At 42.6% G+C, this 16743-nt stretch overlaps 1 protein-coding gene across 5 annotated transcripts in view; it reads right to left on the bottom strand.

Moving 5' to 3' along the window:
* Positions 1-16743, bottom strand: part of LOC147029615 (insulin-like growth factor 2 mRNA-binding protein 3) — a 316214-nt gene that overhangs the window by 144592 nt on the left and 154879 nt on the right. For all 5 annotated transcript variants that reach the window (XM_085872801.1, XM_085872799.1, XM_085872797.1 and 2 more), the window contains 4 exons: positions 11660-11708; positions 10498-10549; positions 4147-4210; positions 1929-2234 (listed from right to left, as the gene is read on the bottom strand). In XM_085872801.1, coding sequence (XP_085728927.1) covers positions 1929-2234; positions 4147-4210; positions 10498-10549; positions 11660-11708 — 471 coding nt within the window. The remainder of the gene's footprint in view (positions 1-1928; positions 2235-4146; positions 4211-10497; positions 10550-11659; positions 11709-16743) is intronic.

Here is a 16743-nt window from a genome sequence, read left to right as displayed (position 1 = left end):
GCTTTCTTGCAGAATCTACTGTTGTTTAAACTTCCAAAATCCAGGCCGACTGCAAACTTCAACACACTTGTTTCTCAATTCCCCAATCTGTAGACAGCCTTCCTTAAGCTGTTCAACACTCGTCTTCCCTCACAGGCTTCAAAATCAGGTGGTACACCATCTCACGTCATCCCCCACCTTAACCACAATCTATTTTACTCTTAATTTGTCTATCTGTCTCCGGGAAAGTGAATTCTTACAAATCATTTTTTTTTGTACAGCTCCTTTGGCTGCACCTCAATTAGTGAGCTTTTCCGGCAGTGGTTTCGGCCATGAAAGTGTCACAAACAAATGCACAAATAACACCCAAACTAAATTATTTATAAGATAACATTTTCAATGCATAACATGTGCCAGAATCCCTAAATAATTTATTTTGAACCACGCAGCACCTTGTGGGGGTGCAATGGAGGGGTTGTACCCATGACCTGACCAGAGTGCTCCCAGTTGTTGTTCGTCTTTCGGCTGCTCCCGTTAGGGGTCGCCACAGCGGATCATCCGTTACGATCCGCATAATGATTTGGCAGAGGTTTTACGCCGGATGCCCTTCCTGACGCAACCCTGGTCGCCTCTTACGACACAGGGATAAGGATTGGGTTTCGCCATGATTCCGGGCTGCCCTACACCCTCTCATAGCGCAGCCCAGTGCAGAGTACCCGTCCTCAAGCGATCCTCCAACCCAAGCCTCCGAGTAGCCGGATTACAGGCGCACACCACTACGCCCGGTATACCAGAGTGCTCCCAGTACGTCTGCATAATCTGATGGAGATTGGCCCAGCAGTTGTTTATTTTTATACGAATTTCAGATGTATGTACGTATGTGTGTGTACACACACACACACACACACACACACACACACACACACACACACACACACACACGCACACACACACGCACACACACACACGCACACACACACGCACACACGCACACACACACGCACACACACACGCACACACACACACACACACACACACACACACACACACACACACACACGCACACACCTCGTTGGGGGGAGGGGTGATGGATGGGGTAGCTTAAAAACTTGCTCAGATTCTGAAGTTCCTACAGACAAAATTTGGGGCCTCTCGGTGCTATGGTTCAGCTGTGAAAGAACAACGTACAAACAAACCCATAAAAGTATTTATATCGACGTGACAAGCAAAAGTACCCCTCACCAGTGACAGGAAAAGTACAAGTTAATCTGTCAATTTCAATTATTTCACGGACTTTAAAAAGGTTAATTGTATTGCACTCTTGGTTTCACTTAGAGCCAAAGCTCTGAGGTACTTATACTGCCCACCGTAAAGTGGTGGTGAAACATCAGGAGGTGAAGGTTGGATTTGTCTCAAAAGAGGGAAAAATATAACTTTTTTAAATTACATGTTACTCCATGAAAATCTTTATTAAATATACTTTAATCCAGATGTTCATGTTGATTTTAAGGATTACTGGAAGGGACAATGAAGTGACTATATTACATCAAGAAAAGTGAAATGAAAATGCAAAATAACCAATCAGCAACTTTTGAAACGTAAAAATTCGAAGCGGAAGCGGACGCCGTAAATGGGAGACAGACAAATGGTTCGCAACATATAAATAATATTACACAACTTAGCTTGGAACTTTTTTTCTACACTTAGTGAAACAGTATTACCATCTAAAATCAAGTTTTAACCATCATAGAAAGTCCCCAAACTAACTGGATCAAATAAGTCAGCAAGCCTGTTGTTTAAATCTCACTAAAATCTTCATTTAAAAAAACACATGTGAATTAGAAAAAAAAAAAAAAAACTTGCACATAAAAATAAAATAAAAAGCAAAACCAGTTCTTTCTCTCGGTGTAATGCCAATCATAAGTTGACTAAGCATAGAACTTACTTACTTTGACTGTGTTTGTTGCGTAATGCCGCGGATGGTTGCACCTTCTTTTCCAATAACTGCTCCCACATATTGGCTGGGCACCAGGATGCGCAGTGGTACCTCACCGGTCTGCAACTGACGGCCACGGCCTGGGCCAGCCCCAGGACCCGGTCCGGCCCCGGCATGTGTGGCTGGTCCCGCACCATGTCGCCCACCTGCACGCCGACCTGAAGCGCGTGGGCCTTCACCCTGATCCACATCATCTGGGATGTAGCACACGTTCAGAATATTGGACTCCAGCTCATAGCCCTGCAATTTCTCCAGAGCTCTGTGGAATAAAACAGGCTGGACTTTAGCTTTAAAATAATGCTGAACTACCCATCATCAAACTGAATGCATTCATGAGGATATTGGTTTTCAAAGAATTGAGATGCTCAGAAATTTCCCATAAATAATAAATAATGTATTAAATTTTGTGGACAGGTTGGATGTGTGCCAATGAGGAATTTATGAGATTTTAGTGAAGATCTATATTCTGTACTACAATTTTTAAGCGATTTTTCAACGTTGAGTGATGGGGCCAAAAATGATATATAGCACAATATCTCAACAAGTTATGGACGTCCACCTTTTTTGGTGGAGGTAATAATGGATGAATGAACAATGTATATGAGATTTCAGCATCACAAGTCATGGGTTGAAATGTGAATGTTAAGCAGGCCAACACAGATGAGTCTCTGGCTCAAACTGTATCCTACTGTTGTCCTCTTCTATTCAAACCTCTGGCTGTACGTTTTTAATGTTCCTATTGTCTGTTTACATGTGTCAACAAAGTGGACAAAATAACTTTGCCGATCAAGCCATCAGAACATGCAGGTGTGGCAAATCTGCATTCAGAGAGTCAGCCATTAGCCTCACCACAGGATCTGATTGTTCGGGCAAAACAGCATTGAGGAAGTCGGTAATAGCCTCACCACGGGAATTCGCTCACGCGGACCAGCGCGAGGCCAGATCGGTGGTTGATCTCACGTGTGGCATCCCGTTAACGGCTGCTTTAAAAGAGAGGGAACTATTGTGAGGTCAGTTGGTGACGCAGCTCACACAAAAAGGCTGTTGATCATAAGAGCTGCTCCAGAACAGACACAAAAAAGCCGAGAGAGCAACTGTTCACGGGAGGAGAGGGAGCTATTTTGGGAACGGCTGTCATGCAGAAAGGTGGAGAATGCTCGAGTCTCCGAGTGTGCGAAACTGAATGTTGGAGGTGGGAACATTTATTTTCCCAAAGCAACGATGGCTTTGAGGGGAGCGACGGTTAGCTCGATTGCACCAGAGAGCTGCCGACTTGTTGAATTCTGCTTCATCGACTTCTGCACAGCTTGCCTCCGGGTTTGAAATAAACCTTTTGGGATTGTTGAAACTATTTTTGTACTGTATTCTTGTCAAGTGCATGAATGGGCCCAAAGATAAGAACTGTAAAGAAATCTGTGTCGCTTAGGATTGCGTTGTGGGTAAAGTGGGGGTTTTGTTTTTTATTGTGCATTGCTTATTGACGACTTGCTGTGGCTTTTATTCCAATAACAATCCATGAACTGTTTGTTACTCCTGCCTGGCCTCCATTCTTGCTCTCCAAGTGGTTCAGTTTTCACGATTGGTACCCTTAAGGTGAATAATTGGGTAAAAGTGACAAGCGCTCAGTAAAATTGTGTATGGTGCCGTCATAACCAGCCACTCGGTTATACATCTGACTGGCGCACAATACGAGCACATGACCCTCGGTCGGCTTTGTGACCTTTGACGAGGCATCCGAATTTAAGGCCTGTAATCCAGCTTTGGGGCGTCAAACCCGATGAGCAACCATAGTCGGTTGATGGCCCCTGTGATTCGGTCATTCCCGGACCAGTCGCGTGGTTATAACAATATCTTTGTAAGTTCCTAATAAAGTACACCAATGTCTCCACGTGCTTGTCCTGCATGCCTTATATGCTTTGGCTCATAAATGAGCTTTTGACATTAGAAAAATCTTTATAGTGATAAATAATAACGATTTTGCAGCATAGCTAATTATTACACAACTGAAATGTTATACAATATCATGATGGTGGTAAAGTGCTTCAGATGAAGCTTGAAGTGGAACTATAAACCTAACTTGGAGGAAAGATTAAGTAAATAGGCATGCATGACAACACAATAATTATATAGTACAGCTATCAAACTAGATGAAGGCTTGAGACAATACTCACTGCTCAGCTTGTTCTTTGTTTGAGAATGTAACATTCACCACTGCAGTTTCGCTGTCAGAGTTCACTGCAAATGGAGACATCAAATGTTTAAACCTCAAGCAAAATAGAATTGCGATTCATGGAATTGTCTTGTTTTGGTGTATTATATCTGAGCAGTTGCCTCACAATGCTGTGATAAGATTGAAAACCTACAAATTGCATCTTCTTTGTTTTCAATGAAACAAAACTCATTGGTTTGGAATATTGCGTTAACACGTCAACACAATCATCTGGTTTGTAGCACACGCTGTGAGAAGATCTATCCACAGGTTTGTTTTCAAAATAATTGCACGTGAATGAAAAAAAATAAAAGCAACAATAATAATACGACAGTTCCAACACAGGAAGACAAATAGTCATGGGTAGAAGAGGACTGCAAGCAAGATGTCACAAACAAAAACATACAAGCCAACTTGGCTCATTCTGAAAACATCGCCCCCTCTTCCCACCCAACTCCCATGAAACAAAATGAAAGCTATAAAAAAAAATAACAAAAAAAAAACCAGCTAGCAGACAGTGCTGGTATTGCAAAAAACGGTGGTATAGTACATTGATCACGAGGCAAATCGATAAAATGGAAACCAAAACTTCACAATTAATCTTTTCATCTTTGCTCCAACAAAGGGATGAACACAAGCCACTTTGTTAGTCTTCGTGCAGTTACACCTCCCCCTCATGTGTAGTGGGTTAACGGGACGAAGTGCGTTGCGTGGGTCTTATAGCTAGGTCTATTAACTATATCTCTGTCTCCCATTCTGATTTTTAATCCAACCCTTTCCTTTTAGCCTTGGTGCAAGGCAAGCAAGCATACACGCCTTGCAATATGGGATTGAATAGCAAACACACCATGATGCCTCCCGTGTCTTGGAACCACCACCAAACTCCCTCCAACAAAGCACACTACACACTATACCACACGAGCATTGCACGCCATTATTTCATTCAAATCTGCATGCCAATTTCCAACCGGCATCTCAACTTGCTCACCCCTTCGCTCACCAAAACTCACAACTTCGGCCACAAACGCTTCCCGCACACGGGAAAAATATTCTCACAACCCCTCGTACCTCTGCATCGCTACAATTTGCCACTACACTGAGGAGTACTACACAACTTGGACTGTCCTCAGACCATGCGAAGCGAGGCCGAGCTACTGACGTTAATAGCTCGACGGCATCTCACCGGGGATGTACCGTGTGAGCACGTGGGATTAATACGACCCTCGTCCAGTCACCAGAATATGGCAAGACAGGGCGGTGAGGAGGGGTCATGGGATTAGCGATCCATGAGTTTGGTACGGGGCCCTGGTGTGCATTTTTGCTCATAAAACGGGGCCCGTGGATGGCAGATGTGCATTGCTATTCGGCATTCAGGCTGCACTCGGAGCACGTTCAGGGCCGGGGTGTCGGCTCATACCCTATGTTGAGACAGAAGCTCCGAGCCGTGATGAGGGGATGGGCGAATGAGACAATTTCCGGCCGCAGGAGCCTGGCAGGGCGTGGCTAGGGTCGATGTGGCCCAATAGAGCGGGATTCAGGTCACCGCACGTCACCTTTGGGTCGTCACCTCACCCTTCGCCCAGGGCTTATAAATAGAAGAGCGCGGAGCCGTTTACTCTCTGCTTCACCCTCTTCTCTGCTCCTCTCGGCTCTGCGTTGGCTGCTCCTCGTTGGCTCTGCCCTTCACAGGATCTTCACTCGCGGTTGGTGTGCGACTGAGACATTCTTCTTCTTGAGGACCAGTGTGGAGCGCTCGTTGCCAAGAGCCCCGGCAAAGTGACTAAGCCGGAGATAATGCGCCAACTCTCGAGGTGGGAACGCTCAAGCAGAGCGTCCCACGGAGGTAAATGCTACACTCAAAGACATATGCACGACTAGGTTAGGGATCTTTCACCTCAAGAATCTTCTCTCCCCTCTCTCTCTCTCTTTCCACCCCTCTACCTCATCCCCTTTGGATGCACAAAACACTGACTCGCAATCCCATTTTCCTATGGCACGGCACTGCACCCCTCATATTGCACTGCACTACATCTCCCACTCCCACACCTTAGACACCAGTATTCCTCTCCCTAAGCGTACTGCGTTGCGTTGGTCGGCCGACCATGCCAGGTATTGCGAGACAGTTTATCCTCATCTGCTCTCTTTCTTTCTGAACTATATCTAATCGTGTGTGTGTGTGTGTGTGTGTGTGTGTGTGTGTGTGTGTGTGTGTGTGTGTGTGTGTGTGTGTGTGTGTGTGTGTGTGTGTGTGTGTGTGTGTGTGTGTGTGTGTGTGTGTGTGTGTGTGTGTGTGTGTGTGTGTGTGTGTGTGAGAGAGAGAGAGAGAGAGAGAGAGAGAGAGAGAGAGAGAGAGAGAGAGAGAGAGAGAGAGAGAGAGAGAGAGAGAGAGAGAGAGAGAGAGAGAGAGAGAGAGAGAGAGAGAGAGAGAGAGAGAGAGAGAGAGAGAGAGAGAGAGAGAGAGAGAGAGAGAGAGAGAGAGAGAGAGAGAGAGAGAGAGAGAGAGAGAGAGAGAGAGAGAGAGAGAGAGAGAGAGAGAGAGAGAGAGAGAGAGAGAGAGAGAGAGAGAGAGAGAGAGTAATGTGATGGTGCCTGTCGTAGCACAAGTTAAGATTGTAGAAGTTCTAACGGGATAAGTCTGCTCTGTGTCTGCTTTTGAAAATTGCTTGCCTTTTGCTGCACCCCACAAATTATTTGCTATCCCCTGCTGTATATACCAATAAACCCAATTTACTGTGCCCCATATCTTTCCAAGCTTGAGTGTAAATAATGCTTTGTGTAGAAATGTTCCCAACTCGTTTTCGGCTTTTCCTTCATTGGTCCAGCATTGTTCGTATTCTAGCTTAGCCGGGACATTATGCCTCAATGATCTGTTTTTCTAGCTGGTACGTTATTGGCAGTTATGCTCGGCTGCATCTGATCCGGTGAAGTGTTCCGGTTTGAACAAGAAGTATCGAGGGCGTGTATCCTGGTAATTAAACCAGGTGACTTTTAGGTAAACGGTATTTATCAGATGGAGGAGCCCAAGTCACATGGTCGAGTTATTGGCGTTCAGTCGATTCGCGACCTGCCGTGTCACAAAGTTATTTGTGTGCGACAGCCTGCGATTCCGGAGAGTCTGGTGGGAACCCAAGGTAGCTTCCCCCCTTGTGGTCTTCATGCCCCCGACACCGGGTCCACAACAATATTATCCTGGAGAGGTAAAACAACACAGGAGGCAACCACCTCTTACTTGACCACTGCCACTTTACATCCAGAATGATGCAGGCCCACAAGGCAAAATGTGATCAACCTCAATTTTGAATTGCAGGAAATAGCTCTTCCAGGAGCCTCAACTATGTATCCAAAAAAAAAAAAAAAGACCACGCAAATCCAAACCCCCCAGCAGTCGTACAATCCCATCGGCAGGAGGTTAAATTATGCGAGTCCCGAAGAGAAATTGAATTGCCATCGAGTCGAGCCCAATGACCATTTTCATTGCCCCATCCAGGGAAACAAAATGAGTTTCCTTCAGTTTTGGGAACTATCCAGCAAGCAGTCGGTGCTGGGATGCACAACCCAAATCATACCTCCCATACAAGCTACATTCAGAATACAATCGCTTAGAACGTTTATTTAATCCAAACAAAAGCCTTTATCAAAAGCCCATTACAATTCATATTGCAGGAAACAAGATTCGGAATCTTGAGTTACTGTGTCAGGAAAAAGGGATTACAGGATGGACAGACAAAAGCAGAAGCTACACAAGATGCTTTCAAAAGTACTTAGAATGTCCAATAGAATTTTTCAGAACTTCAATAGTTTCCAGAATGCATCTGTGCAGTTTTGGCCTAAAATGAATGCTCATTTGTACAATGGAATATTAGCATTCAGCCTCATTCTGTAGTTTTGGCAGCAAGATGAATGCAGAATCAACAGCTCTTACAAAGTGTCAGCAGTAGGGAAGGTAGCAAGTAGCTCCAATTTAAACAAATTATTTTGGCCTCTTTTGCAGTTGAAGCAAGCTGCCCCATCTCTCGTACTGCCTCTAATTTAAAGTTTATTTGGGAATGCTCAAGCAGCTGTTCATTCACATGAGGCATAAAATTTACACGAGCAGGTCCCTCAACAGTCCATGCTGTCCCTTAATAGTATTTTCAGTGATTCATTAAATATTTTAAGTTCCCACCTTGTGAAAAACTCCACACATTTAAATTTGAGACACATGCTTTCTCTTTCTGCTAATAATAAGAAAAAAATTAAGATAGTTACCCACGCACACAAAGCAAGAGAGAAAAAAAACGGGGTGAAACAAAAGGTTGATGCCCGTCTGTCCAATCAGTTTATGATCGAGGAACCACTTCTTTTAATTTAATGTTATATTCTGAACACTAATTGGAGCACGACTCGGTAGTATTTTGTTTTACCATACCTTCCTTGGCTCTGAATTCGTCCCGATCGCACATGCACACAAAGAGTTATGAGATAATTTTTTAACCCGTCTGCCTGTCTCGCAGTCAAACAAAATATTCCAAACAGGAAACTGTTTTTAAGGACATCATAATGGGCACATACAACAAGCATGAATAACAAATGTAAAGTGTTAGATAGGGTGATGTAATAGTCACTGGGTAAAACAGTGGTGAAACCTGGAATTCATTTATTTATACGACTTTTGCAATATTTTATTTAAATTGAATTATTACCTTGACTGCAGAACACAAACCACCTTCACAATACTTCCAAGAACCTCCAGTTTTGCAGTACTTCAATTAAAATCAAGGTTCAACGGGGTGGTGTATAAGGGTGCTGTTCGGGACTGCTTCTGGACGACTTCAATAGCACTAAACTTTCAGATTTTTTTCTCAACAATCGTTAAAACCACCATTTTTATTAAAATTGAAGTAAAAGTTAATTAACACTGTGGGGTATTGTGTTCTATGAACTCTCCAGTTGAAATAGTGCTTGTAACGGCTTTGTAAGTTTGAGATATAATATTGTCTGGTAGCAGTGTTTTTATTGAGGAATTACAACAAATACTCTACTTAAGAATCTATTTTTTAAAAGGTCGTCTCTAATTTGTTCATGGTTGGCCTTGCAATGTAATAATGGAAATAACTGTAGATGCTGAAGGACCCTAAAAGTTTTCAAGCATTTGTGCAAGTCACTTTAAAGTACTGTTGGAAACCACTGTTCGCAGGAAATACGTTCCCGGAAAACGCCGTGAATCGTGAATCCGCGAATAGTAGGGCATTGTTTCAATGTAAAAAGGGGGTCCATATGTTCCCAGCGGTTAGTGATTCATGAGGGTGGGGAAAAAAAAATCAAAAATCCCGTGAAAAACCATGAATAAACCCATGAAAAAACCCGCAAATACGCCTGTGAAAACATGGGGCAAAAAAAACAACAACAAATACGCAAAGCACAGGGACGCGAATGTCGATGCAGGTCACATTTTATAAACCGTGAATGCACAAGGTCCGCGTACAACAAATCCGCAAATAGCGGGGTTCGACAGGATGCACAATCTTGTTTAAAATACACTTCCTACAAAGCTTTGGACTATATACCAGGCAAATTGAGCAGGAATCATAACTGATTATTAAAAAATAAAAATGAAGAGACAAAAAAAAATTACCCCCGTGTGGGTGTGACGGTCATCTCTATAATGTTTTTTTACTATCATAATCGATGAACCGTTGCCAGATATCTCCTAAAATGACAGACAAGATAGGTTTTGAAAATGGCGACTTTCACAACTTTCGTGACCTCGTGACCTTGACCCTGACCTCGAATCCGGGAAAAAATGTCGTTGGGTATCACTCATCGACCTCTACCCACATACCAAATTTCATCAAGATCGGAAGTAAAAAGTTTTCTTTGTACCGGGAGGTGTTTTTGACCATCTTCCAGGTTACGTGGCGGCCAAACGGGACGGAAATTCAAAAATCTGTCTGGTTAGATACAAGATAATATTTTTACTATCATAATCAATAAACAGTTGCCGAATATGTTGTAGAATGGCAGACTGGATAGGTTTTGAAAATGGCGATTTTTATAACTTACAGGACCTCGTGACCTTGACCCTGACCTTCAACCCGGACAAAAGTTATATCGTTGTGCAACACTCATCGACCTCTACCCACATACTAAGTTTCATCAAGATCGGAAAGAAAAATTGTTGACGGACGGACGTACGGACGGACATTTGGTCCGGCTTTATGAGGTTTGCCTGAAAAAAAAAAAAAAACTGAACTGCCTCCAAGTGTTATTTTTGTTTATTTGGAGGAAAGAAAAAAAACAAAGTTATTTATAGAAATTGCAAATAAGAACACACCTTGATCACAGCTCTCCACCTCACCATACTGACCCAAAATACTGTCCAGGACCTGAAACAACATTCAAATCAAGAAAATTAATGTTTCCACAACTGTCATCAAATATTACTGAACGAGGTTTACCACAAATTGATTGTTGCTGTTGTCGCTTATAAAGATGTAACACTTGCAATCAAAAAATACATAAGTACTGTCACCGAATGAGCTAACTTTACTCAAGTGCTGTCTCTTCCTGTGGAAAATAAGCAAAAATAATAAAAAGAGATGGCCAGAGAGGAGTAATGACCAATCTGTGATCATGTTTCTTCCTTATCTCCAAACTTTAATATCCCGGTCTATGAAAAATCATGGAAACATGAACCAAAAGCTATCGTTGAAAACGAGGACAGAGTGATCAAGTATTACCTGACCATCCCACCAAATGTGAACATGGAAACCAAAGCATTATGACCAGGCATAGTACCCTGATACAAAAAGGAAAATACGGAATTGCTAATTGAGTTACCAGCACTTCGTGACTTTGGTCTAAGTAACATGGAAATTAGGAGAATAGCCAAATACTCGGATCTCAAAAATCAAGTTGAGAGAACTTGAAAGCTGAAGAGCACCGACAATCTGCAATTGATGATGGAGCAAGGGGAGTGATAAAGAAGAACTTCACCGAGATCTTTAAAAAACAGCCCAGGGGAATATTACAACAAACTACAATTGAGGCGCCGTGAGGAGGAGTGATGCAAGGGCCACATCGGTCATTTTGGAGTAAATGTCATATAGCACTATTTTAACCCTTCCCCTATCATCCGAGCCTATCATCATCATATCATTAAAAAAATGTCGCTTACATCACTCCTTGCCGGGCCTCAATTGGAGGCTGTCTGGGGTTCAGTGATGATCCTGAAAAGAACCTTCAGAACAAAAAAAAAAAAAAACTAACTTCGCAACTCGGGCAATGAAATCCGATTCCTTTCGCGAAATAGAGGTGGATACTTCAAGTTCTGGGAGGACTCCGTTCTGCCCACTGAAACCCACGAATGGAGATTACAACCAAATGCAGGAAATAAATTATGTGGGTTTGATTCTCAGTTTGACTCAGGTGGTTCTTGTTGTGGGCCCAGTAAATTTATAGAAGTCTCAGACCCAAAACTGGCCTCCAGTTCTTACCTCCCATTGCAGCTGTGGAGGAATGTTTCGGACTTGGAGCTTTCTGTTCCTGCAGACAGGCAGTTACAAACAGGCAAGTCATAAGTCTAACACTTTTGGTATATACAGCAGGTGTGCTGAAGCAAAATGGTGCTCAAATATGAAAACAAATTAACAACACAGAAGAAGCATGAAATAGGAAATACATTTTTCACAACATAGGCAACTGCTGCAATATTTTGTACCTTGTGCTTGCAACTATAAAGGCAGGCAATAAGTTTCTACAACCATACATATACAACACATCTTAAATGAGTTCATGTACACATGCACACACTCATTGCAGCAATAAAATGTTATTGGAAAAAAAAGAGAAAGGTTAAGGTTTGTTAAATAGCTCTGGAGAAAAAAGGCAGAATTCAACAATTACAGTACAGAAAGAGAATGATGATGGAATAGAATGAAGTGATGGTACAATGGAAATTTTATCCCAAAGTAATCAGAATACAAAACGTTTTACCACAATTTTCCCCTTTTCCAAGGGGGTTGCCCGAATGATGGCATTCCTCCATATGGATGTATAGTATCCAGTGCTCCACTTTTGTGCAAACCCAAAGAGTCAGGATATCTTTGTTGACAGTTTCAGTCCATATCTTTTCAGAACGTCCTCGAGGCTTTCTTCCTTCTACCATGAGCTCTATTCATTTCATTACGTCATCTTCTGATCTTTGTTGAAAATGACCACAGCAGCAACATCTTCTATTCTCAAGCGAGTTCTTCGTCACCAAGATTGATTCTTCAACTGTTCCTGATTTCTGAGCTCAGCTCTCTTTTTCTTTCAGATACAAAAGGAATCCGAATCACATGAGCAAAATTTAAAATCCTTTTAAGTGGGGAAATAAATAAATAAATTTTAAAAGGCAACAACTAATGCACAGGGAATGCCAATAATGTTGCACGATGGCACAAAGGCTCCATTTAGAAAGTCTTCATTGTCACTGTTACCAATCCACTCAAACCGACTCCACACCTCAAACTGAAACAGTGTAATAGCGCCATCTTGTGTGCATATTGAACACTACCAGTTGAAAATATACTGGTGTGATCTGAAGTCTCTTTCAAGCCAAGGAGTGCACTCGGCATGTCGAGCAGGCATCCTAAATATACCACAGAATAACGACCAGGATGGGATAGTGCATTCCTGAGCTCAAGTTGTTTTGTTGGAAGATAGGTTGAGTATTCCTGCTGACCAACAAAGCTGTGTTCATTTTCACGCGAGTGGAAAATCTGGAGTTTCTTCATGGACTTGCACATATATGACAGTGTATAAAAAAGAATGGAGATGCCTGTGGGATTTGTCTGATGACTGGGAGAATTCTATTTTTTTGGGGATACTTTTTGGTCTGGACGTTCAACTCTGTTTTGCTGCCGACGTCTTTGCTGTTTTAAATCGGGTGGTATTGGAAAGCAAATTCACCATATTGCTGACTGCTGTTGGGCCTGAAGTCTACGCTGCTGTTCCCAGCCATGCTGAAGGAAACCGTTGGCAAAGATCATCATGGTGCTCTAAAAGCATTATTGTCCCAAACCAGTGGGGATTGCTGAAAGCGACAAATTCGATATCGGTAACCAAATGCCAGGAGAGGAAATGAGTGAGTACATTGTGGCACTTGAAAAACAGCTCAATTATAATTCTTTGTTATTTTGGTGATTTTTTTCCAACACCGTTTGGAGAGATTGGCGTGTGCGTGGATTGATGAATGAACACATGCACAGCAAAATGTTGAGCATGCTAAGGCATGCCAGACTACGGTCACTCAGGACATGGCAGACAAGGTCTCCAGAGTTCCGAGCTCATGGGGTTGGTGGTAAGCAAATGATGTCTGTAGCTGCATGCGATGTGAACAAGCTGTACGCTCAGAAGCAGCATGTTCCAAAAGCTTCACTTGGTTGATATAAAAGGGTACCAGTAGAAGTAGCCTGAGTAGGGCATGTGATTGCTGTCTCTGGCAGCAGCAGTCCCATATCTGCTCTAACTTGGAAGCAGATGCTGTACCTCCAAGAAGGTTGGACACCTCTCAAAGATGTGCTGTCAGAAATGGACAACGTCGTTGAAGGTCGCCAGTTTACCATCGTGAGAGACCATTAATCCCTTATAGCCCCAAATCCCCTGTTCAGACTTCAACAGCAGCCCACATGCAAGGATGGGCTTTCATTTTGTTAGCAAATACAGTAGTCCTGGGATCTTGTGGGGTGGGGAGGGGGCTCCACAGATAGTGTCCCACCTGCACCTAAGGTCCCCAGGAAGGTCCCACATCCACGCCTTCCCAGGGGGAAAAGCAGACCACCTCATATAACATCATCAGGTTCAGGTGATGTGAAAAGCCAACAGGAAAACTGCCTTCACCCCTTCCACGGAACCGACCGGGATCCACCTACGATGATTTTTGACAATTGTGATGCTGCTGCAATGTCTAGGCTGCCATTGCAATTCAATGCAGAAAGAGAGGTGGTGTTCTACTTTTGACCTGAAGATGTGTTGCTGATCACAGATGAGTCTTCACAGGGCAACCAAATAGGACCCGGTTTTGTCAAAAGTACATGACTATGTTGCTAATGGTTGGCCAAAATGTTTGTTGGAGGAAGAGTTGAGTCCTTATTTTGTTACAAGAATCTAGAGATGTCAGGATAAAAGGGTTGGATCTTGTGCAGTGTCAGAGATACAATCTATTATAAATTGTGAACTGTGGTGTCTGTCCGTGCGTTCGTCTGTCTCCAGTTTACGGTGGCTGCTTCTCACACTGCAACTGAAAAACTCAATATTCACTTTTTAAATTCTGGGAGAACAGTAATGAATAATGAATGTCGATGCTAAATTTTATTTCACACACAGGATATTGAGCCTTCTTCGAAGATAATCCCAACCTCCACCACCTGATGTTGCACCACCATTTCACAATGGGCACTATAAGTAGCTCAGAGCTTTGGCTCCGAGTGAAACCAAGATTGCAACACGATTAACCTTTTCGAAGTCTAAGAAATAATTTAAATGGATAGATTAACTTAGACTTTTCCCATCACTGGTGATGGATACTTTGCTTCCTTTTCCCCATCACTGGGGACTGGTACTTTTCCTACTACCTAATAAGTTCAGGTCATGACTTCTGGAATATTTGCATGATCAGCATTTTGGAATGTGTATGACAAAGTTTAGCCCATAGCTACCTATGGTGGCCAGGGTAGCATAATTAAATAGAACACCTATTGGGTCAGTGGACCACATGTCAGTCAGTGAGCAAGATGCCACAATCAGCAAATTAAAATTGCATGCCAGAGTATGGAAAAGGTTGCGTATAGACTTTGCTGAACTAAAGGGAAATAAATTGTTCATAATTCTAAATGGTCATTCCAAGTGGGTGAGATATTCCTGATGCAGAGAACACCAACAAGCAAAATTTTGGACATTTTGCACAGATAGTTGTCTTTATATTTGGTTTTCCAGAAGAAATCGTCTCTGACAAATGACCTCAGTTCACTTCAGAAGGGTTTAGCCAATTTATGAGTAGGAACGGTGTAAATATACCAAGGTACCACCGTACCTCAAATGGAGCAGCTGAATGCATAGTACAGTGTTAAGCATGACTTCATCAAACAAATGCTTGATCCAAATCCTAAGAAATGCCAATTGTCATTATACCACAAGCTGGCAAGTTTTCTGATGACTTATCAGAATACATCTCATACCATGACTGGAAGAACACCAGCATAGCTGTTTCTAAAAAGGCAGCCATGGACAAGGTTTACTTTCCAGTAACGAACTTTAGCACAGTCAGTAGAACAGAAGCAATTTAAGTTAGAGTTTCATGATAGGAGAAGAGTTAAAGAACAAAGTGGAAAACCAAACCAGGTCAGGTCATGAAACCTATCACTATAAATGGTTAAAGTGGTTTCCAGGAATGGTAGTGAAAATAATGTATGTGGGCTTTGCACATATTTAATCAAGATCTTGGTCCCTGACAAGGTTAGCTTTGTCCATGTGGAGCATATCTTGCCTACTTGCCTATGGATTCCCATGATGATGAATATGATCGTTGGGGCGAAGCAGTTAATTCTGAATTAGACAGAAGTGCACCATATACCATGCCACAAGTAATGTACTAAGCATCAATAGAGTCAGTTGTACCAGAAGTGAGTCCAGAAAGAAGTGAAAATTCAAACAACACTCAGAGAACAGACAAATGTACACACTGAAAGTGTTGAGATTGTAAATGCAGGTCAAGATCTATCAGCTATGGAAGAAACAAGATTCTCCTAATGCTTAGCACAGAATAAGTACAATTCATTCAGGTACTCAAAGTTCTGGTCAAGAAAGACAACATCCACTTCAGAAGTGGAAACTCGTGGTTTGATTTAATCGATAAAATTCAAACAAGAAACAAAAGGAAAACGCAATGAAGCCCGAGATTGACTGATGGTAATTTGTTGATATTCACAAGGTGGACACATGTCTGAACTTACAACTCACACTTGTCGAGTTACTCTTCATGAAGAGGGGAGCAGTGTAATAGAGTGTAATAGGGTCATCTCATGTACATGTTGAACAACACTGACTGTAATAAACAGGAATGATCGGAAGTATTCCGAGCTGCCGACAACTGCACTCAATGTGCCTGACGCATGTCCTAAAGATAGCACACTAAAACCCCAAACATCTCAGAAAATTCACATTAACCCAAAAGCATGTATAGGGATTGCCAAGAGCGAGCAACAAATAGTTTTCAGGGATTCCAACCCTCTGCCTATTCTGGCCGTAATCAAATTATCTAATGCAACACCACTCACATTGTGAAGGGCCTGCTTGGAGTGCTGTGGATAGATGCTCAAGGGATGAAAGAGCAATCAGCATCAGGACGAATCAGAATGAGATACGGTACTCATAATTTTCCGACACCCCTTTTGTTTTTTAGGTTTTGGCACAACTATATCACCTTGTCCAAAGACTTAGAATTAATCACACGCCCACGCGCGCACGCGCGCACGCACACCATGAAATTGATGTCTTTATCAGGTTTGAAAAGTATTGTAAACTTTGTCCACAGGGATAA

The sequence above is a fragment of the Eptatretus burgeri genome, chromosome 3, assembly GCF_056783735.1.
Source record: "Eptatretus burgeri isolate ZD-2024b chromosome 3, Ebu_testis_v1, whole genome shotgun sequence".
In the NCBI taxonomy this organism is placed as follows: Eukaryota; Metazoa; Chordata; class Myxini; order Myxiniformes; family Myxinidae; genus Eptatretus; species Eptatretus burgeri.
Note: the sequence above shows the minus strand (reverse complement) of the source record. Positions and strands in the feature narration are given on the sequence as shown.